The sequence below is a fragment of the Larimichthys crocea genome, chromosome II (assembly GCF_000972845.2).
Source record: "Larimichthys crocea isolate SSNF chromosome II, L_crocea_2.0, whole genome shotgun sequence".
Taxonomy (NCBI): Eukaryota; Metazoa; Chordata; class Actinopteri; family Sciaenidae; genus Larimichthys; species Larimichthys crocea.
The window spans coordinates 6,481,030-6,506,864 of NC_040012.1; the positions used below are offsets into that span (position 1 = coordinate 6,481,030).

The following is a 25,835-nucleotide window of genomic DNA, read 5'->3' on the forward strand; positions in this document are numbered from 1 at the left end:
ATAAGAAAAGGTAAAGGGCTTTTACTAACTCATATTTGTTTTCATTAAGTCTATCTATGAGCAGGTTAATGTCACTTTTAATTATGTCTAATTGTTTTTTTTTTCTGTGAGTGTTTTATCATCTCAATACTTCTTTCGTGCTTCTGATTAGGTGTCTTTTTTTGAAATAGTAGTTAAACCTCAGTGTTGTTAACACATAACCAGCTTTATATGGAGACGATATGATGATGGTTGGCTGCTAGAAACATCTTTTACAAACTTTATTTAATAGAACAATGAATGCTGCTTTTATTTACTTTTATTTTTACATATAGTTATTTTTTTAGTTTGTCTATCCATTTATAGATGTAACTGTTTTTTTTTTTCTTTTTCCTTTTATTTTGTTTCCCAAAAGACAATACACAAACTTGACAATTTCAGACTCAGCTGAACTGTTTTCTGGACATTTTGCAACACACAAGTCATTATTTTTAGTTTGCACTATCTCTGTACAGACTATGCTGAGTCATTTTCAACAGTCTAATTTAATTGCATATAGTCTTATATCTTTATAGGTCTAATTTGAATGACTGTTTACTGTGTTTTTATGCTGTTGTTGGATTCTTCTATACACTTTATTGTGTTTTATTATTATTTATTATTTCATTATCGTTTAATTTTATTTTTTTTAACCCTCCCTCCGGTATTTCCTCACTGCAAAATGATAAGTGTTACCTCAGCTTGTGTTTTTGCTTATAAAAGAGGATGTGGTGGGTGTTGGGCGTTGTTTTGAGTGTGTGGACACTTTGTGTTACATTTTGCCTGTATGCAAATGCAATACAAATACAGTCTGATTCATTTATTGATCGACTGATTGGAGACAGTACTACCACAGTACATTTTTATTATTTATATCATGGCCACTTACTTTTGTAATATTATTTATATTATGGTCACCACTCTTGCAGTAATATTATTTTTTGTATCACGGTCACTTTCTTTGCAATATCTCTTACACGATGGTAACTTTACATTACAATACTCTTTTTATATATCATGCCACTTTTATCCTTCAGTACTGTTTTTGAAGGTTGTTTGTTTTTCGTGTTTATTGTAGGTTATAGATATTTCTGTCTGTTTATTGTTTTTTTTTTGTGCCTTTTCTACTTTTTTCTAATTCTGTAGTGTGTGCTACACTTTCCTCTGCTACTGTAACAAGTAAATTTCCCCGTGGTGGCATGAATAAAGTATATTTAATCTAATCTAATCTAATTTAATTCATTTTATCCACTTCATAGTCTGTTGTAATTAGCACCCCCTGCTGGGGGGTTGCCATAACGACACGTCTAAATAATTTAAACACTGATCCTGGACCAGCCTCTGGGGGAGACATATGTTTCGTGGTCTACTGTGATTGGTCCAAGCACACCGTCTCGTTGTCCAATGAGAGGCAGACATCTGTTCGCTGGAGCGACTCTAAAATATTCTCTTCTCCACAATATTCACACTCACGCTCAGCAAAGGACATCGGCAGCAAGTGGAAAGCAGACCTGAGATGGGGAAAATGCAAGTGTTGGGTGTAGTTGCGGTGTTGTTGGCGGTGTACTGCGTCCATGCAACGGTTTACTTTCGGGAGGAGTTTCTGGACGGTGGTAAGTTTTGGCCTCACATTGACGTTAAGGTTAATTCATTGCACGTTAGCTTGACTGTTAGCCGACGTTTTGTAAATATTCATCATCGAGTTTCTTCTTTTTTTGGAAGCTTGTCGTCACGAAACATGTTTTATCAGCTAGTTTTCAGCGAAATATTACTTTATTGTTTGTTTGTTTTTTAAACTTCAAATGGGTTGTTGCTGGCTGGCTAACTTTAGCAAGGCCCCAGAGCTAACACCCATACCCTACACTGACACTTAAGCTGCTCCTTGTGCAGAATAAATGTGTGATTTGTGTTAGAAAAACACATGAATTTCCTCGTTTTGACTGTATAAGACTAACACCAATGAATAAACAAGTTGGTGTAATGTGTTTTTTTTTTTAGGGAAGTAGCTCTGAAAGAGGTGTTGAACCTCAGCAAACTTATTTATTTATTTATTTATTTTTGTTCAGATGAGTGGAGAAGTCGCTGGATAAACTCCAAACACAAATCTGACTACGGAGAGTGGAAGCTGACGGCTGGAAACTTTTATGGAGATGCCGAGAAAGACAAAGGTAATAAAATCCACTCTATAAATCCAAATTCACGTGTGTTTACTAAGAGGAACAGCTCCCTAAGTGTTGATCCTGCACCTTTCACCTGTGGCCCTTGGTGTAAATATTGAATTTAAAATTTTAGTTGGATCATTTGGAAAGGTCAACAGCCACTACAACAAGACATTACGGCTCTCTCAGTGGAGGCGTTGTCTTAATAACATTCAGTCTAACTTGTTTCTAAATGAGCTGAAGATTTCCCTTTCACTTTCTTTTTCAGGTCTGCAGACAAGCCAGGATGCTCGTTTCTATGCTGCCTCTGCCCGCTTTGACCCTTTCAGCAACGAGGGCAAGTCTCTGGTCATTCAGTTTACAGTCAAGCATGAGCAAAAGATCGACTGTGGCGGCGGCTACGTGAAGGTCTTCCCCGCTGACTTGGAACAGACCGAGATGCATGGAGAATCCTCATACTACATAATGTTTGGTAAGTGATGATGATGTTCACGCTAATGGGCATTACATTTACATTATAATTCAATTGTTATAATAACAGAAAAATAAATGTATTCAATTGATTTTATCCAGGCCCTGATATCTGTGGATACAGCACCAAGAAAGTCCACGTCATCTTCAATTACAAGGGCAAGAATCACCTCATCAAGAAAGAAATTAAGTGCAAGGTAATTCTGGTGTTTTTAAATATACAAATTCATATTTTTCTTGCACTATATAATCACGCACAACCTCTGCATCAGTGGCTTAACCCAAGCACATTCTGTCTCTTCTAGGATGATGAGCTGACCCACCTGTACACACTCATCCTGAATCCAGATCAGACCTATGAGGTGAAGATTGACAACGAGAAGGTAGAATCTGGCAGTCTGGAGGAAGACTGGGACTTCCTGCCCCCAAAGAAAATTAAGGACCCCGAAGCCAAGAAGCCAGAGGACTGGGACGATCGTGCCAAGATTGATGATGCTGACGACACCAAGCCAGAGGTAAATAAACAAACTAGTACTGTGAAGTAATCAGTTTAATTAACCTCATCTAGCGTATTGTTTACTTTTGTTCTGCTTTGCATCAGCTGAAATTTGAGATTATTTGTTCTTCTTTAGGACTGGGACAAAGCTGAAAACATCCCAGACCCTGATGCCAAAAAGCCTGAAGATTGGGATGAGGATATGGACGGAGAGTGGGAGCCACCCATGATCCCCAACCCAGAGTACAAGGTAGGGTGAATTGGGATCGTCATGGCTAAAGCTCACACTGTTCACTCTACTAGTGCCCTTGCATTGATAAATCATTTCTGTGTGGCAGGGTGAATGGAAACCTAAGCAGATCGACAACCCCGACTACAAAGGATCTTGGGTGCATCCTGAGATCGACAATCCTGAATACAGCCCTGATTCAAACATTTACAAGTTTGACAACATTGGTGTCCTTGGTCTTGATCTCTGGCAGGTGAGAGAGCAGGAGATCATCTTGTTGTGGTAATGTTATTGACGTAGTGATGCCTAAACTACAGTGTAATACTTTTTATTGTTTTTATAGGTGAAATCTGGTACCATCTTCGATAACTTTGTGATCACAGACGATGTGAAGGAAGCAGATGACATTGCAAAGGAAACATGGGGTGTGACAAAGGTATGCTGCTGTTTTTAAAAAAATATTGTCATTTGTACAACACATGAAAGTGTTGCCAGTGAATTAATTTATCTAAACTTCAACAACAGGAACCAGAGAGAAAAATGAAACAAGAGATAGATGACCTGAAACGAAAAGAAGAGGAGGAGAAGACCAAAGAACAAGATACTGAAGCTGCTGATGAGGAGGACGAGGAAGAAGAGGAGGAGGATGAAGACGCAGATGAGGAAGAGCCAAAGGATGAGATAGAGGAGGCACTTTCAGAAATGGAGGAGGAGGACGTAAACCAGAAAGATGAGCTTTGAGGAGGTGTGGCCAGAGATTTTGTCTGTCCCTCCTTTAGAAACTCTGTCCTTTATGTCCCAGGGGTATTGTGGCTGCTGTGCATCCTTTCCCTGAGATTTGGACACAACCCAACTTGGGGGGGCAAATGTAGTGTAGGGTGGCAAATGGATGTTAATGGATTTAGTTTCTCTATCATTTTGGTCATGATATTACCCTGTTGCCCTTAAACTGCTGGATTGATTCTAAAGTTTTCCACCTATAAAGTCCATTCCTCATTTTGTAATAACAGAGAATAAGGAGGCGCTGACATCCAATGTTTTCTTGATTTTCTTGATCTACTTTATTTGCAGAGTTTACCAGAAACTGTGGTTTAAAAAAAAAAACATGTGACAAATTTGAAATTTGCAGAGAATACAAATAAGCCATTCGAGTTTTAGCCGTACTGTCCCCGATGTAAGGTTTCTGTTGCAGCCTGGTGAAATATAAAACGCACGCAACTCAACATACGATACATAAACTGTAAGACTCAAATCACAAAATACAGACAGAAATCAAAACTGATGTAATGTAACTTATTTTGGTTGTGTCTGTGGCACTGACTTCTTTTCCTTTCCACACTCTTTAAGGCATAATTGAAGTGTTTAGACCGAACTTTAATCGTCATCAATCAAACTGTTTGTCTGCATTGAAATGGCATGAGTTCAACATGTCTTTGTGGTAATGTGATGGGACCTGCATAATATCCTGAAAATCTGGAAAAACAGATGGCGAACCCCTGTCGTGACTCATGACATCACTAAGGGTCACACACACACACACATTTTTATTGGACAGAATGTTATTGATACCAAAGTTTTTATTAAAAGATTATAACCTTATCGCCTGGTCATCGTTTGTACTGCACATGCACTTGTTGGATGTGTGTGGTCAAAATGTAAATTGTCCAATTCGGAGTGTTTTACATAATGAAAACAGAACCTGCTGTCCCAGTGGGATAAAAAAAGCTGATGTATAATGGTGAAGGTGTCTCTGTGATCCCTGTTCAATTTTAAGGAGGTTCTTTTCTTTTGAAGATTTGTGCTAGAAGACAAGAAGAAAAGTTCCTTTAACTGTAGGAATAAGAAACCGGTTTTATTTTAGCAGAGGGAATACTCATCTACAAATACTAAACTTTTATAAAGTGCTGTGTCTCATTCAAGCACTAATGAGTTAAATTTCTGAAATCTCTTTTTTGGGGACAAAATTTGAATGTGGCTCCTGATCTACTGGTTCCTCTCGTTCTCTTTGAACTGTGTATGTGTCAGGTTCTACACACAGCAGTATGCAAAATGCAGCTTCATCGCTGAGAGCCACCGAAACCAACCTGCAGGTGTACTCCTGCTACTGGAAATCTACTCAAATCCAGGTTTACCACATGCCAGTTGACATACACGATAACTTATACCATATATGAGAAAAATATCAGCAGAAAAGTACAATTTTTAAAGTTCTCCCAACAAGACAGGGCCTCAAGGTTTGGTAAAACAACAAAAGGATGCATATTCCTGCATATTCCAGCAGCAGAAGTAGACATACTGGTTGGTTTCTGTGGCTCTGGGCAATAAAGCTGCCTTTTGACACCCTGCTGTGTGGAGCTGAATTTGAATTAGCAGCACTGGAAACACCTGAGTTGATCCTCTGACTATTTCATGTCAAAACGGCTACTGTGAAAAAGGTCAGATACGGCAAAATGCAGTGTACTATAAGTAACCAGATGGTGCACTCATAACGGTCAAAAAGTTGAGTGTGGACCACCGGCATCATAAAAATAGCGGCTGAGAAAACTGCTAGAGCTGAAGCGGTTGTAGGAAATACCACAACATACAAATTTAAGTTGTACAAGAAGAAGAAAAAGCGGATATTTCCAGTAAGAGCACATCAGCCGTACTCAAATTAAGACATCACAACTCTACGCACAGTGTACTAAGGCAGTAACCTTTTTCACACAGGTGTTTCCAATGATACTAATTAAGGTTCTGTTTAATGTTCTGTAGCCGACCTCAAGCAGCCTCTGAACGGGCTCTGTAGTTTTTGGCACTTCTGCATTGGCTTAATTTCCCAGCAATGTCTGCCTGAAGCCAACATGCACTACAGCAGCACCCTGACTCTGTTTGACCTGAATGAAATTAGTAAAGTAATTAGTATCATTGGAAACACCCATATTTACCTACTACGTCATGTCAAAATGGCTGCTTTTGAAAAAGATCTATTGACAATGTGAACACACAAATCCAGGGGTCTTCAACCAGGGGTCCACGACCCCTAGGGGGTCTACAATTTCTGTGATAATAACTGACAATTTTTACCAAAATAACGGTGCCTGTGAGGGTGCAGATAATTGAGACTCAGTGTTTGATGAAACTCAGTGTTTGAATATTTTTCTACTTTTCCACATTAGTTTATGCATTGTTTTTGTTTTTTTTTGTTTTACACTGAATTTCATTTTCATCTTTCCATATGAAATAAATGGAAATGTAGGCAACATACGTATCCTATCCTTCATTTAGTGTAACTGTTTTATTTTTTAATTATTTTACATAATTACATAGTAATATGATCAATCAATATATTATAATGTAACCAAATAAATGTATTTAGCATCACATGCTGTTTAAATGTATAGAAAGTATAATAAAATGACCAAATATACTTTTTCAGGTCCAGGTCCTTTAACACAGGTCCAGGTCCTTGAACACAGGTCCAGACCACAGCTCCAGGTCCTTGAACACAGGTCCAGGTCCTGACCACAGGTCCGGGTCCTGACCTCAGGTCCGGATCCTGACCACAGGTCCGGGTCCTTGAACACAGGTCCGGGTCCTGACCACAGGTCCAGGTCCAGGTCCTGACCACAGCTCCAGGTCCAGGTCCTGACCACAGCTCCAGGACCTTGAACACAGGTCCGGATCCTGACCTGACCACAGGTCCAGGTCCTTGAACACAGGTCCAGGTCCCGACCACAGGTCCAGGTCTAGGTCCTTAAACACAGGTCCAGGTCCTTAAACAAAGGTCCAAGTCCTGACCTCAGGTCCAAGTCCTTGACCACGGCTCCAGGTCCTTGAACACAGCTCCAGGTCCTTGAACACAGGTCCAGGTCTAGGTCCTTGAACACGGCTCCAGGTCCTTGAACACGACTCAAGGCCCTTGAACACAGCTCCAGGCCCTTGAACACAGCTCCAGGCCCTTGAACACCAACAGGAACCAGGCTTCCCTCCCCATCTGTCGCCGCTCGTGCCCGCTCGGTTAAGGGGCGTGTGCGCGGTCCCGAGACACCAGGAAATATGGCGGCGCTCATGACTCTCAGTCAGGTAACAACTGTGAATACGTGAAGAAAAGTGTCAGATTTGAAGCGTGGACACCTTCCAGGGACAGACTCAGCCTCGGCACGGCTCCAGCGCGTCGTTAGTGTAGAAGTTTGGTGAATATCAGCGAGCGCGGCTGCGTGAGCGGCCTCTCGATGCCAGTTAGCTCGGTGAAGTCAGGATAGCAAAGTTACTGGAGAAGGAAGCTAATGCTGGCAGGAAAGTAACGTCAGATGGGAGTAATTAGATTACAGACAGGACTGAATACTGGTTAAAACCGAACAAAACGAACCTTTAGACACATTGAAGCTGTGTTTATCTGCCTGCTAACGTCAGAGCTGTTTTCTTTTTGCTTTCTGACAGCTGAGCTTCATGTGTTGTCATGTTTGTCTCTGTCTGCAGTTATCCAGTGGTTCCCCAGCCTATGAGACCTACTACAGACAGGTATGGTGGACCTGGAGCTAAATATGATCTGTCATGTGTAAATCAATGACTGAACACACTTATATATGTGTGTGTATGCTGTAAACCAGGGTTCCCATGGGTGCTTGAATTCCTTGAAAATGCTTGAATTTCAATTCAGTGCTTGAAAATGCTTGAAATTTGTGTGATGTCTATTTGTCACTGTTATTGCGCTATGGTAGTTACACAATACACCGCTCACAAGCTGAGAAATACAAGCCAATTCACAATTAGTTAAAAATCAAAACAGTCAATCTACCACCATATGAAATAATGCTAATTAGACCCATATTATTATGCCATACAGTGGCACCGCTGCGCTTCCCATGACCATCATGGCAAACACAACTAGTAGGCTACCTATTTAAAGGTGCTGGAAAAATGGAAAAACTGGTGCTTGAAGGTGCTTGAATAGTGCTTGAATTTGTTCATGAAAAAGGTGTGGGAACCCTGGTGTGTGCTGTAAATCCACTCAGTGTTTTTGTTATTAATTCTTTGTTGTAGCTGGATCCTGGAAACACGGGCAAAATATCGGCCGGAGATGCAGCTCAGTTCCTGAAGAAGTCAGGGCTGTCGGACAGCACGCTGGGGAAGGTGGGTCAAACACTCGCATACATATACACACTTAAACACGCTCGTATATGTATATTTATTCACCGGGTGATCAGCTTTTAAACCTTTTTTTTTGTTCCTGTCGTTTATTTTAGATTTGGGATTTGGCGGATTCGGAAAGAAAAGGCTATTTGGATAAGCGGGTAATGCGTCATTTCTCACAAGTTAGTTAAAAAAGCAGTTGACATGTGCATAAAAACGCCAGATTTGTTCCTCTTTTTTTTTTTCTTTTGCAGGGTTTCTTCATAGCTTTGAGACTGGTGGCCTCAGCGCAGGGTGGAAATGACATCAGCCTTAACAATCTCAATCAAACCTTAGCCGCTCCCAAATTTGTGAGTCATGAATCGACCGTCCAAACGGTTCTCTGACTGAATATTGTCGAATGATGTGATAGAAGAACACACTGGGCAGAGAAATGAACAGACACTGTTTTAATTTTTTACAGAAAGACACTAACAGCCCGTTATTAAGTGCTTCGACTGCAGGACCTGATGCACAGTGGGCGATTAGGGTGAGTTGATGCCATTTCTTAAGAAAATCCTTGAAGGGTATAAGAAAATCAGCACCTTAACTTGATTTGTTTTTCTTCCCCCAGCCTGATGAAAAAGGGAAGTTCGAAGGCATCTTTGAGAGCCTCGCTCCTGTAAACGGTCTCCTCTTTGGTGATAAAGTCAGGCCTATTTTGATCAACTCCAAGCTACCTCTGGATGTGTTAGGAAAGGTGATATTACATTTCAGAGTGATGTGCCACATGACGCCCTTCCCTTACTTTGCACTGTATTCATATCAGAGCAAACTAAATCTTCATTAACTTTTTGTTTCTGTAGATTTGGGACCTGAGTGATGTCGACAAAGATGGAAGCTTGGACAAAGAAGAATTCACGGTGGTAAGCTGCTTTTCGTTGACTTAAATTTCACTGTGAAGCGAATGCTTGTTGTCGAATATTCTTTATATTCATATTACATTAAGAAATGATCCGCCGTCCTCTTTTCTAGGCCATGCATCTCGTGTATCGCACCATGGAAAACGAGCCTATCCCAGCTACCTTACCTACTTCCCTCATCCCCCCTTCAAAAAGAAAGAAGTTTGCAAGTGGACTGCCAGGTGCCGTCGCTGTGCTTCCTGCTCTGTCCGGGTTCATGGCCGGCCCCGCTCCTCTTAAGGATTCCCTGCGAAGCACTCCTCCTCTGGGCAGTGCTACTCTTCTTAACACCAGTGCAGTCAACCTCTCTCCGAAACACTCCTTTAAATCCAGCTCACCGGTACGTCGCTTCACTTGTGTTTCTCTTCATGTAGTAAAAACCCTCCCTCAGTGCTCTGACCTCATAGTAACTAACATTAGATAATAGTAACTGTGGCTTGCAGCAGTAAACTGTCTCTCAGGAAACTCAGGAAACTGTAAATGACAGAGTTGAGGCGGAGCAGCCTGATGGTTATTTTATGGTAGAAAAATTACACAATGTTGCTTTAATATCACATTGTTACAACCCGATATAGGGGTATGAGGCAGTAACATAAAACCAAGATGTTGTGGTTAATCAACAAAGGTATTTATTAAATGAAAGTTCAAATTGTTCTTAACAAAAGGAGGCGAGGCAAAAGGGAAGAAAGGGCGCACGAGTGCTGTTTAAAAGAACAAACAAATATAACAAACTCTAACAGAGCATATTATCTAAGCTGAATGAAAACGAGAAACTAATCTAAATCTAATAATTAAAAACAAAACACACATCAAAAACAGCACCCCTGAACTAATGAGTAACAGAAATAGTCTACGTGTGATCAGTAAGATAAACTAAACTAAACCCTGCCCAGTCCCATAAATACTCCTCACCAACGAAGCGAGCTCACACCACACAAAACAAGCCGCCCCGATGGTTTAAATAGTCTTGACGTGGCTCATGGAGCCCTCCGATTCGCCGTGCGTGAGAAGAAGCTCCACCACTCCCGGCTCTGCACGTCCCTGTGCCGGTGAGGCCTCCACCGCCCAGCTTTCTGCTGCTGTATTGTGTAACGCTGTTTTGCATGAACTCTTTGTGGTTTAGCCAAATTTTATTACATGAGATTTGGCCGAGTTCTCCTCACAGAGAGACACAATCATATTCGAGTGTGCGTGAAGGAGGGCAGCAACAACCCGGTCAGTACTAATCACTGACCATGGAATCTATTTAAAGCCTTTTATTTATTGTGTAGCATTATTTATTTAACTATTTTTAACAACACGTCAAATATTCAAATAAAGAAATCCTGAAATTGACGAGTTTGATTTGTTGGAACAACTCGCAGCAGCTGTTGTCTTGCTGTCTTGTGGTTAAACCTCGACCTGAAGCCTCCTGTCCTCTCTTTAGTTTTTCTGTGCCACACAGGTGTTTGAACTTTAAAACTACAGACTGGAACTAACTAACTCCGCCTCTTCCACCATCATTTGTTTTACCCTCATCAGTGGTGCGCCAGCATGAAAGTCTTGGAAATGGTCTTGAAGTAAAATCCAGAGACACGACAGAGTAGAAATGCGGTCGAGTACTACAGCACTGTAAATTCAGTGATTTATTTTTCACTCATCATTCAAGTAAAACAAAAAGTGTTTTAATTAAAATGCAGAATTTTGTGAAATTATTAGATATGATCAGATTTTCACATATAGTTCTACTAAAAGTTGATAATTGATGATATTGAGTTGTCACTTAATTTACTAGTTTTCTAGTCTTGGTTTGTTCATGCCGACCGAAACAAGACTCACAGGATGTCATGCCTTGTTAATTTTTTGTAGTTTCACACAGGTGTCTTTGCTGAATCCTAAAAAAAAAAGGATGCTTGATTTATTGCTCAAATTAGTGTCGTTTAGTCAAGAACAATCTTGGGATCACTATTCTGAATGTGGTTAGCTGTTGTCGAGTCATAAGCTGAAACAAATGAATGAATCGGTTTACTTGCTCATACCGGAAAAGTAGGAACACACCGGGCTCTGCACTTGTGACACAAGGTAAAACCAGCATTTCATCTATTGATTCTTTTCTCTTGCTGATGCATGGACTTGTTCTTCCACATTGTTTTGAGCAGTATGCACAGACTAATGTGTTTCCCTGTGCTTTGGTAAAGCTGCAGGGATTTTCTCACCCGTGACTTTTAGAGAAACAGGTTTCCTGAAGCAAGACACTGTTCACACTTGTTCAGAGGTCATCTGACATGGCTCTCATGACACCTGTTGTGATTTCTTCGTCTTTGTTATTTCATCAGGCCACGTCTCATTCCGGTTTCTCTCTCTTTCTTTAATTACCATTTCCCCAGATTTATATTTTCTGTCTAACTTGCCAGATTTCTTCCATATATACTATCAAGTCAAGTCATTTCAACCGTATACACAATACACAGTGAAAGGAGACAGTGTTTCACTAAGGACCATGGTGCTACATGAAACATAAAACACACACATTACAACACAACACATTACGTTCAGACTAAACAGTTTGAAAAGAAACAACAGACAGACTAGGGTGTGTATGTACATGTATGTATATGGATGTGCTACATTTGGATATATACAAATATATGACCTTTGTAGATATATACAGTACACAGGTACAGTACAGGTATTGAACAGAGTTAAGTAGCAGCAGAGACTCATTTAATCGCAGTAGCTTCAATAAATCATGGTTAAAGTCCTCACCGCAGCGACCCGAATGTCATTCCCTCTGAAGTTAATCTCATGTCTATCTCTCCAGCTGTCATTGTCACAGAAAGTAGAAAATCTAGTATAGTTTTCCTCAATGGTCACCGGGTACACTTATACTTTTAACTACTACAGTACAGTACATGAATACCGCCTGTTAAAAAACATCTAAAATCGCACTAACGTTGTCGTTTGTTAATTCCAGCCGGCAGTGAACTGGGTCGTGCCGGTGGCGGACAGAGAGCGATACGATGACATCTTCAAGAAAACCGACACCGACAACGACGGCCTGGTTAATGGAACTGAGGTCATCGAGATCTTCATGCTGTCCAGTCTCTCCCAGACTATGCTGGCACAGATATGGTGAGATTCATCATTTCATTCTTAATTTACACTGTCAAGAAATAACCATGTCCTACAGAACCAGTCTTACTAGAGCTTTTACCTGGGTACCTAAATGATGCTGAATCCTCCATGCCTGTGCACAGCTGGTCTCTTTAAGTTTAGATTTATAGCTCCATCTGGTGGACAGTTTAAATCATCATCGTCTTCTCCAGAACATAAGATGCAAAAATGATTTGTTGTGCCAGATGCTAACCTATCAGAGGACATTCTTATCAGTGGACAGTGAGCGTTATTCCTCATAAAGAATACAGTATCTTCTTCTTTGAGTCCGGTTTCTCGTCCTCTTTGCAGGGGACTTGCTGACACTAAACAGACAGGTAAGCTGACCCGGGAGCAGTTCTCTCTGGCCATGTATCTGATCCAGCAGAAGGCCACTAAAGGCATAGACCCTCCGTCCACTCTAACACCAGACATGATCCCTCCATCGGAAAGGACTACACCTTCAGCAGCGGGTCCTGTGAGTCCTCAACTTCAGCCGACTGCAACAGCACCGCTTCATCTTTCACCATCTTTATTTACTGAAATTCTTCCTATCTTCCAAATCTTTTTTTTTTTACTTGCACATGTACCTCCAGAGTCTTATGTTCTGCTGCTACTTTATGCATTTTAAGCGGCGAGTGCTGCTTTCTGTTTTTCCAGCCTCGCGTTTCCTTGTTTTTCTTTTTTCCGCTTTTTGCTTTTTTGAGCTCTCTTCTATCCTGTCTGACAGGGCTATGCGGGGCTTATGTCAGCTGGGAGACCTGAACTCGCTGCACTTGCTCACATGCGCAGAGTGAGTACTCGAGCTTTGTGTCACAAGGTGGCGCTTTTGTTCTGTCATATTCTGTCACACTCCATCTCCAGTCTGAAGCACTAGGTGTATAAACAGGACCGTGTATTGTATTACTTTGTATTAACTTATTGGTTTCCAAGTTTATTTTCCCAACAAAGCTGAACACAGAACTTCTTAGATCTTGTTTATTCTTTGCAAAAGATTTGTCACGTGTTGGATTTTCTCCAAATTTGTCTTTTCTGAAGGCAAACACTGCCACCTGCTGCTGTTTCATCTTCAATGGTCTGCAACAGCATCCAATGCCAAGTAATGCCCAACCATAGCATAGTTAATGTTTGTGATTCTAGTTAAACAAGTGGTGACATTTACTTTACTTGTTGTTGGTGATGAATATAGAGAAATTATAGCATGTAGCGATGTTGTGCTTTGGCCAACCAGTGATTAAATAAACATCAAAATATGTTCAAGCCAAAGATGTGTTTGTAAAGACAGGCTCCAGTCAACTCAAAGTCAGTTTCAGAGCATTGAAACAGACATCGGGCTGCTTGATCTGCATAAAGAAAGAAAAAGTTTGCTTGTTTTTTCACATTATGATCAGTAGACACGTCAGCAAACATCTTGGATTAGCTGCCTCAAGTGTCTCGGTTCAAATCTGACTACAAAGAAGCAGGCATCACTAATAAATAACCTCTTGAGCCTTCCACATCAAAAGTCTGATCTACTACGGTTTATTATAAAGAGATTAATGTCGTGAACAGAGCGAAACATATTAAGCAAGAGCATTCAAAGAAATACAGTACAAATACACACTCTTTCGTAATTCTTACGCAAGTACTATCATTACAAACCGATAGCTTCAATACACAGTTCCCTTTTTGAGGTCGAACACGATAGTTAACAAAACAAATTTATGGGGAAATAGAAAGTGTAGCATAAGTCTGAGCAGAGTTTGTAAAAGAGAGGATTTTTCTAGGAATACTGTGATTTTGAGACTCCTTGATTTGTCTTCATGCGTTGAATGTTGACATACTATATAAGTCAGGTTTCACTGGAGTGTTTGAATTCTTTGTGTCTGTGTGTGTGCATTTCTCCTCATCCATGTATTGTCTGTAACTCCTGCTCCCTCCCTAGCTGTGCGAGGTGGTTGTGTTTCCTTCCTGTGTCTTTTGTTTTGTTAGACGTGTCAGCATGGAGCTCCTCTCTCCCCCTGCGCTCCATTTATGTCCCTTCATCTCTCTCCATCCTTTTTTTTAAATTTTGTGTCCCCTTTGTGTCCCCCGTCTTGTCCCCATCTTTTCCACATCCAATGTCGCCCCTGTCCTACCTGCTACGTTGCCACTCCGGTCTCACCTTCTATCTGCTCCGTCATACTTCCTCGCCTACCTTTTTTTTTTTCCTCGCTTCCCCTCTTTCTCACTCCTCTCGTCTTTGTGTCTCGCCTCAGGACAGCACCAGCTCCACGGGGTCGGCCGAGCTGACAGGCATCAAAGAGCTGGATGACCTCAGCCAGGAAATAGCTCAGCTGCAGAGGTGAGCCCCTGCATTCTGAGTAGCAGGAGGATAACTTTGTTTCTCTTCCTCTAGGAAAAAAAAAAAAAAAACACAAGGGGAGGTTGCATTGAAGAGATGTTCAGCATCAAAGCTTAAAATATTTGATATTTTCGTCAAATAATCTTTATTTAGCTGGGTGCTCTTATTAGATTTCAGCTCTGGAGCCTTGCTTTGGGTCAGTCTGAGCCACTATTAACATGTGGATTCAATACTTGCAGTTATGCTAATATCTTAAATAGGTCATCTCACATGCTTTGACATTTAAATTAGAGTACAAGTAACCCACTTTGCAGACCTGGAGACAGTATTTCAAATTATTAGGATGTGATCGCACTGATACACTGAACAGTCTCTGTTGTCACAAAGGTTTATTGAAATAATACTAATCAAATGGTTGCAACAGATACCTCTTCTGTCTCACATCATGCCAAGCAGTGTCTACAACAGCTACTTTGAACCATTCTTTTGCCTCACGTTTACAACATCAGGACAGTTTATACAGCGTCAAGTGAAGTGACAGATCAAGGGGAGAGTATCTCTCTTTGTGATTTCTGTCTGTTTTTTTAAAAATTCATTCCACATGTCATTTGACAGTTTCTTTCTTTTTAGACTCGGCCAACAGAGGCTTTCTTAGGAAGTAATAACAAAATGTTGTTTACTTACTCTTCTCCCATGTTTCACCATGTTCGCCTTTCAGAGAGAAATTTATTCTGGAGCAGGAGATCAGGGAAAAGGAGGAAGCCATCAGACATCAAAATAGTGAAGTTCAGGTAAGAGCAGCCTGAAAATACATTCAGTGTGTTTAGAAATGTGTAAGGCAAACTTATGAAGCCATTCAGATCGTTTTCTTTAGGTGTTTAAGTCAACTTAATCACTGTAGAGTTAATGTGAACTGGTTAAACTAGTTATAGAGTTAATAGCTGAATAAAGACGATACTTGTAGCTGTACCATGTAAACAACTGTGTGTGTGTGTGTGTGTGTGTGTGTGTGTGTGTGTGTTTGTGTTTGCTTGGCTGACCCTCAGGACATGCAGAACAGCTTGGACAGGGAGAGCAGCACCCTACAGGACCTGGAGTCGCAGAAGCAGGTCGCGCAGGAACGTCTGGAGGAGATGGACCAGCAGCGATCCAAGCTGGAGGGAATGCTCAACGACGTCAAGCAGAAGTGTCAAGAAGAGTCGCAGATGGTTAGTGACGCAAGTTATTAAGTGTGTATATATAATATAATTAAATATATAAACAAAAAAAATGCTGTGTTGTATCCAGTGACATGGCTGTACCACATTGTTATTATTTTTGGTGCAGTCCTTTTGTGCAGAGTTGATAATACTTTATACTTATATGTGGAGTGCAATAACAGATGTTATCAAATGTCAAACACTGAGTCAGTTTAGGTTGAGGTTTGGAAAGTGTTGCACAATATTGTGTTTTAAAATACACTAGCTGTTTCATATGTTTTGCTTACAAGCCTTTTGAGCAAATGACAGGCAACAGTAGGTGAAGCATTGCATTGCTGATTCTTTAAGACCGGTTCATTTTTAAAGTAAGCATAAGGACCACCATCTTACTATAATGTCCAATGTCTGATATAAGGTAGTATGCTTACAGCTACATTTACATTCTTCTATATTTCTCTGCTTTCACCCTCCAGATCTCGTCCCTGCAGAGCCAGATCCGCTCTCAGGAGACCGACCTCCAAAGCCAGGAGGACGAACTGAGCCGCAGCAAGGTGGACCTGAGCCGGCTGCAGGAGGAGGAGGCCCAGCTGGAGCAGAGCCTGCTCTCTGGTCGCGTCCAGCTGGACAGCATCATTAAGTCGCTCAAAACCACTCAGGAAGAGATCAACCAGGTCAGTGCAGGCGGAGTAACTACAGGTTACATTAGGATGTTCTGCAACTTTTAGCCAATAAGCTCTCTGATCAGTTCATCATTGTGCGGCATAAAGATAGGAGGATTGATACAAATTAAGCTCTGGAAGTCCGTCATAATACGGTTTTAGGGTTTTATGTTTATGTACAAGCTGTGGAGTTTGTTCTGCTAGCAGTGTTTTTTTTAAGAAGTGCAGACTCACTTTTGGAAACATTAGTTTTACTTTTACTTCTGTGACCTTTGTGCCAAAGTATGCACGCTCTGAAGCATGAAGTTCGAAGCACGCTGAAGTGAAACTGTCATATCGTAGTGGTTTAGTTTTTGGGGTTTTTTGATCAGCCTAACCACTAACCACCGCTTACATGATTGGTGAAGGTAAAGCCATTCTTCAAAATATTTGACTATAAAAAAAAATGTGGCTTGAAATCATAGTAGCTCTAGTTTTGAACACCTTTGTTTAAAACGAGACAGCAGGGTTAATCCACTCGGATGTTTTCTGTGTTTTTAGGCTCGCAGTAAGCTGTCGATGATCCAGGACAGCCAGAAAGAGGTGACCAAGACCATTGAGCAATACAACAGCGCTTTGAGCGACATCAACGGAGGAAACTTGAGCAACCTGCCGGACTTAAGTGAAGGGTTCGCCGAGAAGGAGAACGGAGGTTTCAGAAGCACAGTGAGGAGATCACGAATAAATACTCCTTTTTCACCACAAGAATTTAACCTAGAAACCAGAAACTCTTTGTGCTTTTTTTTCTCCTAATGATTCCCGGTTTAAAGTTTTTGATTTCAACCGCCTAAAAAGGAAATGAGGAGGTGACCTTCTCCTAATATGCCTGTTCATGCCTATTCACATGCCTCAAACATAAATATGCTCACGCTGCCAGGTTTTGTAGTCCCAAATGATTTTAGTTTCTGAATATGTTGGTGGAGAAGAAACGTATGCCATTATGTTTCCATGTTAATCACTTTATTTTGAAAGTGTGTTCTGCTGTAACGTTTCGATAGTGACGATCTGTTTCTGGGTTCATTCATCAGGACAACTCTTTCAAGTCAAAGATAGCCATGTTCAACAACAACAGCAGTGCTAAGGAGCCTCCAGCAGACCCTTTCCAGACAGAGGATCCCTTTAAGTCCGACCCCTTCACAGGTCTGAATTCCTTCTTGTGTATTCTTGTAGAGAGCAAATGCCAAGTTGTGAAGTATTATCGAAAATGTATTTTTGGGTGATTATTTGTTTTTATAGGCTGGGGATGATCCATACTCAGCCATGCCAGTCGCTGTTTTTCTCACTGCTTTGGCCTTTTTTTTTTTTCTAGATCCATTTGGAGGAGATCCTTTCAAAGAAAGCGATCCCTTTAAGGGCACCTCGTCTGAAGATTTCTTCAAGAGAACGGACAAGACGGACCTGTTCGGATCCTCGGACCCCTTTGGTAGAAAACCAACGCCACCAGCCAAGGTATCGATCACCTCTTCTCTTCACCACTTAAAAGATGTTCGTTTGAAGTGCTGATTGTCGTCCTTTTGTTTGCAGTGTGTGAGAATCCCAATGCTCTTTTGTCAAAAAGCTTGAAATGATAGCTCCTTTTTTTTTTTGGTTTAATGACTTGCTGTAGTCATCAGTGCTAATAGAAACAAGTTGTGACGTGTTTTACCGTTGTCGATAGCTGGAAAAGCAAACCAGCGCTACAAAAGAGAGATTCCTAGTGGTTATGCTGACGTGGTCATTGTGAGTATGATTGTGTGTGTGTGTGTGTGTGTATTTTAAACAAGATCCTTTGAATAGCTTGCTTACTGTACTTTTGTTTTTGCTTCTTTGTCTTTCTCAGCCAAGTGCCTTCAGCAGTGGTGACCGTTTCACATCAAACAGCCCAAAACCGAAAGATTCAGGTACATTGCACTTCAAACTTTCTCTCTTGTAACTGTTAAAAAGTTGGTTAAGATAAAAATTTTCAGTTAAGATGTAGTTGATTATTTTTTGATACTATTTTAGTCAGAGAGATGAGCTTTGACGACACTGCAGCAGAATAAACTGTGCTATGTGTCACTTTGTCATATATTTTTTTTAAAAAGCGTAAGCGCACAGTCATCCCTGTACTAAATACGTGCATGTTGTCCATGCAGGTTTCCCAGAATGGCACTCTTATTAACTGAAGGTGAAAGAACGTTCTAGTTGTGAAACCTTTTCTCAAAGACTCATTCTTTGCCATTCTTAGTGACGTGTTAGATTTAGATTTTATTTTTGGAGGGGCATTAGGGGCAAACAATTTTTACTCACTGCGGCTTCAATTTTTCCTGTGGTTTAGGGCTATTTTTAGTCGAGTACCTACGCATTTAACTACTGGCCAACTAAAAATACTCCCCCCTACCCCTGGAAAAACAGGAGGCTTGCGGGAGCCAAACATAACAGAAACTCTGTGACTGCTGGTCCTGCGCTACTAGAATACACTGCCACTCCTTTAACCAGTTCCCTGCTGCCTCTGTCCCCGTCTTTATATCTGCTGCCATAGAACTGTTCTGCCTCATTCGGCGCGGAAGTTGTTTTAAGTTAGTGGCGACCTCTGGTCGATGCTCTGCCATGCTGCACACCTTCAGATGAACACAGAGTCAACTGTAGGCCTTTAGCCGAGTTAGTGCGCGTAAAAAGAAAAACAGCGCGTCCTTCACATGAATGGGTTCTCTTGTGGTCGCGCTCCTACAACAAACATATTCTGTTACAATGTTTTGTTTTTTCACTGTAACCATCTGCAGTTTGCTGTGTTTTTTTTCATTAAGCGGCATACCGCCGGAGCTTCAAAACAACCCGGGCACAGTTCTGGTTAACAGTACGCCAACTGACGCCTTTAATTAGCTGATCAGATGCATACGTCAGGTTAAACAAGACCTCCGCTTTCCAGGTTTTTGTGAAATGTCATGGAAAATTAAACGGTCATGCCACATCCCCCACCCCACCCCCCCACTCTGAAAATAGCACGCAGGCCCTTTTCAGAATAAGCAAGATGCAGAGATGGTTTTGTGTGTGTGTGTGGTTTGGGGCTGAACTTCATTATAGTTTCTGGCTCTTTCCATAAACATATTCAAATGTTCCGAATGCATTTTAATGTATTCTCACAGATGTGTTTGGGACAGCGGACCCCTTTGGAAGCAACTCTTTCGGAGGAAAGGCGGGTGGATTTGCCGACTTTAGTCAGATGTCAAAGGTACGCTCTGGAGACTCTTTTTGAATCAGTTGCACCATAAAGCATAATTTTCCACTTAAGCTGTAGAAAGCTGTGTTGTTATTTTTTTTTTAACTCTCATCATGAGTGATTTCTTATTTTTTCTGCCAGTTTATCACATTTATGAAAACACACCCTCTGGTACGAGGCCAAAGGCTTTTCATTTTGGCTGACATTTCTGTTAGAGTCATCTTTTTTTGTGATGGTTGAAAGATTTTTTTTTTTTGTCTTTCCCCTTGTGTGTGTGTGTGTGTGTGTGTGTGTGAACAGAAGTCGGACAACCCCGTGCTCCCTTCAAAGAAGAATGTGCCTAACCGACCTGCACCTCCCTATGGTAAGCCCTGATTTTGTGTGTCTGTGAGTGTGTGTGTGTGTGTGCTCGAACGTGACTGTACTTGCAGCTTAACGGTTCAATGAATTACATGATTAGCATGTAATGTTGGTGAAAACCAGGTTTAATTCAATACTGTTCATGCCAATGTTGCCCGTAGCAGAGTACAAGAGCTTTGCAGCCTGTCACTGAAATGTAAAGGCACGACATGTTCGGGGTGGTTCTTGTGATTGACTTCCCTGTTGAGCTGCAAGGCTGCAGAGAAAGTGCTTTCTTTTGAAGTTGTAAACAGGAAAACTGTTGGTTAAAAAAAAAAAAAAATGGCAGCACCTTTGTTAAGGGTTATTCATTTTAGTCTCCAACGGTTGAAACAGCCAGTGCTCGTGCACGGTGTTATGACGTCACTATCTCTGAGCCTTTTTAGATACATTAAACGCTCACGTTCATCGTGTTTATATCTGCGTGCACAGTCACACGGTCCTCTGCCACCCACGGAACATGCCAAGCACATGCCCTTCCGTTGTGACCTTGCAGTTATTCTTTTAGCAGAAGCCGCAGCGTGAGAAAGTTGGTGTTCCCCTTTGTTTTTACCACATAGAGAGAGGGCAGAGATGAGTGGCCCGAGTTGGCCAACGAGCCCGACTTCAGAGATGTGCGTCGTACATTTATGGGGAAGTGAGAAGCCCACTCTTAAAGTCGTGGACTGCTCTGAATGTTTGCAGCACAGGGACAGTTGCACAATCATTTTTTAATCCAGTTGCATATGATTTGATATTATTTTTATCTATTTGCCTGCAAAGCAACTTTTCAGGAATTTATTTACAAGTGTAACACATCATTTATTTTAAAAAAAAGACATTTTTAATAAGTTGGAAGTGGAAGAGCTTTGTTTGCTCATCGTTTCAATCTGCAGATGCAGCCAGTGTGGCACTGCTGCACAAAGTTTGAGAGATGAATAAGTATTGCTACATTATAACACCATTAAAAATAGGAAATGTCTTCGAAGCTTACTGTAGACAAGGGTGGGTCCATCTTTTACAATTGTGCGTTCCAAAAAAAGGCACACTTTGCTTGTTAAGCTTCAATGCATCAGTGAGCGTTACTCAAAAAATGTGGTTAACACCTTTTTTTGAACCAATATCGCTTTCCCCTGGGTGACTGCTCAAGAAGCCTTCAGCTTTAAACTGTTGGCTTCCTGTGAACATGAAGCAGCACAATATTACACATTAGCCTCTTTTAGTGAGAGCATATTTTTTTGTTGTATCCCAGGAGGCTATCATCCTGAACTAAAAGGGGATAAATTGTGTTATCTTACATGGATTTTGGTATTTACTTTTGAAATGTCTTCCTTCTCCGGTAGGTGCGCTCAGTTTGACTGCATCCGAGCCGACCCAGCCGAGCGTTTTCTCCGCTGTAGACAGTAAAGACTCGTTTGTAACGACACACTCGAGTAAAACGTCCAAAGACTGCCCTGTGGGTTTTGCAGATTTTGGCTCTGTAAGTGTAGCCTGCTTACAGTTTTCTGTACAGCTGAAAGCTCGTAGGTGTCAGCTCTCTGTCACTGGGCCTCATTCTGTTAACTTTCTCACACAAGACACTAGCGAGCGACCTTAGGGTCGCCGTGCTTACTTGGCTGTCGACTAACAACCGACTGACTTCACATGGGTGTGAAAGGAAATCGAATGCTTTACATGCCTGACATGGACAGCCCCCCCCCGTACTCGTGTCTATCATGTTGTTTGTTGCCTCCGTCTGTCTTGGTAAAGGGGCTTTTGCATGCTCGCTGTTGTCTTTTTAGGCTCAGTAAAAGGAAGTCAGAATGTATACACATTTAAGTCAGCGAGTTAGTGAACTTGCCCGGTCAGGTAGCACTCGAGGAGCATTTTTTTCTGGAAGTACAAGGTATAGGCTTATTTGCTGTCAAAGCATGACATGCCTCGAAGCAGAGCACAGCAGAAAGTAAATCTGCCTCTTTGTCCTTCATCTTCCGCTTCTTTGCCAGTCGTGTATAGCCTAACCGCCGAGTGTGTTCTCAAGTGGACAAATGATGCATGGCAGCTTTTTTTGTGTCTGGTTTGTATCATCTGACATGACATGAATTTATTTTATCCCTCGTGCAAGCATGACAGTTGTGAAAAAGGGATTTGTGGTCTCTCTCTCTTTCTCTTTTTTTTTTCATATCGAGCCTTGTATTGTAACTTTTGTTTTTTCTGCCAGGATCTGAATATGTCAAGGTAAGACTGTACAAAGGGTGTGGTGGTCAATCCTTTTGCATGTGAAAAAAACCCTGTCTGCACTGCATAATCTGAGTACGGTGATTCATGAGCACCATTTTCAATAAATATCTCCAGTCACATTGATCCAAAAGCACTGGATGTTTACGGGAAATATGTGACCAGTAATTTCTTGCAGTAGTACATCACTGTGTTTTGTGTAGGAAGCTTCTAGTTCTGCTTTTTTTGCCTTTTTTTTGTGACGTCAAGTGAAATCTAAATGACAGTTTGTTTTCCTCAATTTACCGCTATATATCCAATTATTTCTGTTGCGTTTGACGTAGTCTTTGCCTAATTAGAAACATTTAATTTGTAGACTTGCATCCATCTTGCTTTCTCCCAGTGACTACTCTCTTGTTTGTGTTGACATTTCAGCCTAAATCCGCATCTTTGTCCGCGTCTAACTATTCCTTTCTCCGCTCTAGTTTGGAAGTGAGAACCAGCAGCTGGAGTGGGCCAAGCGGGAGAGCGAGCGCGAGGAGCAGGAGAGGCTGAGGAGGCTGCGGCTCCAGGAACAACAGGACCTGGAGCTGGCTATCGCTCTGAGCAGGGCCGACATGCCCAGCTCCTGACCAGGCATGAACCCCCACCACAGCTTCTGGTCCTCTCTCTTCTGCCGTACGGTCCTCCTATCCGCAGGCTCATGACAGCAGCACCGACACTGGCCCAACATGACTAGCAGCCCCTGTTACCAATTTGTGTAAGAGACCAGTGATTCTCCAGCCGTGACTGGACTCATGTCAAATGACTCCACGTTTAGCAACCCGGTTAAGGTTCACTGCTCCCAAAACTACATGGCAACTATAATCAGGGACAATACGGAGCCACTTGATTTTAAGCCTGGCTTCATCCTGCAAGAACATAGCGATTTTAACGCAACCTGAACCAGCAGGGTACTCGACTACAACCTATATCTAGCTCCATATCTTACTATTGCTAATCACCCTGACTTATCCAAAAAAAAGGCTTTCTGCTGCAAGAAAAGAAATAACCTTTTAAAGAATATTTTACTGTTTTATTTATATACAGAAACATTGAATCTGTGGTGTATGAAGTACTTGTAAAATGCACTGTATAAACTGTTTTATATAACCTTTAATTACTCAGAAATAATCCTATTGAAATTCATTTACGCGGATTACTCTGTTGGCCTATGATCGATTCTGTCCGCTTTCTTTCCTCTTTGTAAGAAACTCCTTCGTATTATCCGACGATGGTTTTACGTACAAGCCACGGAAGAGCATCCTTTAAAAAAAACAAAAACCAAACCTGTCTTGAAGGACCGGATCTTAATGATAGTGGCATGATATAGATTTTTTTTACTAGTGTTTCTTGCCGTCCCATGCCTGCGTATGGATTATTTATGGACATGGATTGAAGAAAGTTTTGAATATAATCAAAACCATTAACAGGGATGCACATGTCAAAGTAAGAGCATGATGTTTGGGGAACTTCTTATAAGCATTTTAGTCCTAACTAACATAGCTCTGGTTAAATATGATTTAGCCCCAAGTTTATTGGTCACCTATTTTCAATAATGCTAGCGATAATCATTGAGGTCTTCCTTCCTTATGAACAAAGATTATTCCGCACCGTCCCAGCAGCTCGTGTTTGTCAGATGGTTTATCATTGGTTGGCTCCCGTACAACTAAACGCCTCTATAAAATGGAAATGGTGTGAACTTACATTGTTTATACTGGTGCTGTTACACTTCGCTTTCACACTACCACTGATGCACATGCAACGTGCTTCTCTGTTCTCTCAACCTTCAGATCAACTCTTGGATCCTTTTTTTTTTTTTTTTTGGTTTTGTTTTTCTTTAATGTCTCATGATCCACTCGGAGGACATTTGTTTAAAACGCCTTAAAATATTGCATCCGTAATTATCCAACACTAATCAGGTTTATTCGGCACATAATGTATGCACTGTATATTCCAGAGTTGACTGGATATGTACAGAGTGACAGGGCCTTATTTATCAACATATCAACATGTAGTATTGCACAATATGTATGTGATTATTAACAGTTGCTCCAAACTGTAATAACTTTTAATTGAATAAAAGTGATTTTTAACATTCCTGAAAACAAGGTAAGACTTGTCTTTTGAAATATTGTGTCACAGCAGGTCACGAATAGTTTTTGTAGTTATGAAAATGAAAACGTCAGTTGCTCGGTATAAAATTTACGTTAGACGGCCTCGAGGAACAATAGCTCAACATTGCACAGAGATGACGTGTTGTGAAGGAGCAACTTAGGTCAACTCTATTCTTAGAGCTTACAGGCAGATAAAAATGGACACTGAATCTTAAAAGAATTGTTTTTGTCTCCTAGTTCTGCATTGATATTGGAACAAAAAAGGTGAAATGAGACTGATACATTTGCATCTACCACTGCAGATTTTTTTTTTACCTAGTGTATACTTCCTCTTTTTTTTTTTATATCAATAAGAGTAAACAGTCGATCGACACATCTAAGTCGCAGACAGTGTATATTTTGTTATGGCTGAAGAGATGAAATAACCGCAGGGTCTTGATGGAAGGTGTGGTGTTAATCAAGTTATTTTAAAGTTTTAAACATCGTGGCAACAGAAAGAAGAGTCTCGTGTCAGTCACCAGCCACACATTTGAAGAAAAATGTTTAATATTTATCTAATCTACTTTTTTCTTCTTCTTCTTTTTTTTTTTTTGGAAACGCCATCTGGCTTTGATACTCAGCGCTGCTCTTTGATGCGGGAGAAACAAATGCTCACTGACACCATGCAGACATGATGTGCACAGACTCAACTACTTTGAAACTATAGTGCAGAGTGACTGTGTGTAATTGTAGTATTAAGGCTCTTTGATGTCCTTACTATAATTTCTACCCATCAGAAAGGGAGTCTAAGGGCTCCCTGATGAGGGTTTGCTGTGCCCCTCTGTCCAGACGGCTCCTGGCTCACTCTGTAATTATGGAAATGGAGTGTTTGTATTTATAGGTTAAGCCCACAAGCGGCTGCCCTTCTCTGTCTTGCAGCTGCAAAACATCACAGTGGAAATCAAGTGCCCATGTTTTAAATTAAAGTGCGTATACAATGGCAACATGTATAACCTATTTAGTGTAACTGAGCTGATGGCCTGCAGGTCCTGCTGCTCTTACTTGGACCATTTGTAAGCAAGGTATGAAACCTGTTGTTGAGTGGGTGGTTGTGGTTCATCAAATTAAATGTGTGAACGAGATATAGCCAGAATGACTAGGCATGCA

At 41.1% G+C, this 25,835-nt stretch overlaps 2 protein-coding genes across 8 annotated transcripts; both read left to right on the top strand.

The window, feature by feature from the left end:
* Positions 1-1,444: 1,444 nt before the first annotated feature.
* calr3b (calreticulin 3b) lies at positions 1,445-4,972 on the top strand. Its single transcript, XM_019254258.2, has 9 exons — positions 1,445-1,631; positions 2,085-2,186; positions 2,446-2,649; positions 2,751-2,845; positions 2,954-3,163; positions 3,281-3,394; positions 3,483-3,626; positions 3,717-3,809; positions 3,899-4,972. Exons 1-9 carry the CDS (start codon positions 1,535-1,537, stop codon positions 4,112-4,114), a joined length of 1,275 nt encoding a protein of 424 aa, XP_019109803.1. The 5' UTR covers positions 1,445-1,534; the 3' UTR covers positions 4,115-4,972.
* A 2,320-nt stretch (positions 4,973-7,292) lies between these two features.
* LOC104931428 (epidermal growth factor receptor substrate 15-like 1) lies at positions 7,293-25,672 on the top strand. Of its 7 annotated transcripts, none has more exons than XR_003463874.1 (25): positions 7,293-7,438; positions 7,835-7,876; positions 8,399-8,488; positions 8,602-8,649; positions 8,743-8,838; positions 8,952-9,017; positions 9,102-9,227; positions 9,334-9,393; positions 9,503-9,769; positions 12,383-12,540; positions 12,874-13,039; positions 13,292-13,354; positions 14,799-14,884; positions 15,603-15,675; positions 15,931-16,092; positions 16,557-16,754; positions 17,283-17,447; positions 17,810-17,921; positions 18,091-18,230; positions 18,439-18,500; positions 18,601-18,661; positions 19,886-19,971; positions 20,260-20,323; positions 21,681-21,817; positions 23,019-23,102. XR_003463874.1 is itself a non-coding variant. In XM_019254248.2 (25 exons), the coding sequence occupies exons 1-25, from the start codon at positions 7,412-7,414 to the stop codon at positions 23,086-23,088; spliced, it is 2,505 nt and encodes an 834-aa protein (XP_019109793.2). In that variant the 5' UTR covers positions 7,293-7,411; the 3' UTR covers positions 23,089-25,672. The 7 variants fall into 7 exon arrangements, 6 of the variants coding, with proteins under 6 accessions (XP_019109793.2, XP_019109787.2, XP_019109791.2 ...); XM_019254248.2 differs by lacking the exon at positions 21,681-21,817 and adding an exon at positions 22,538-22,554 and having other exon boundaries at positions 23,019-25,672; XM_019254242.2 differs by lacking the exon at positions 18,439-18,500 and having other exon boundaries at positions 7,294-7,438; positions 23,019-25,672.
* Positions 25,673-25,835: the final 163 nt, after the last annotated feature.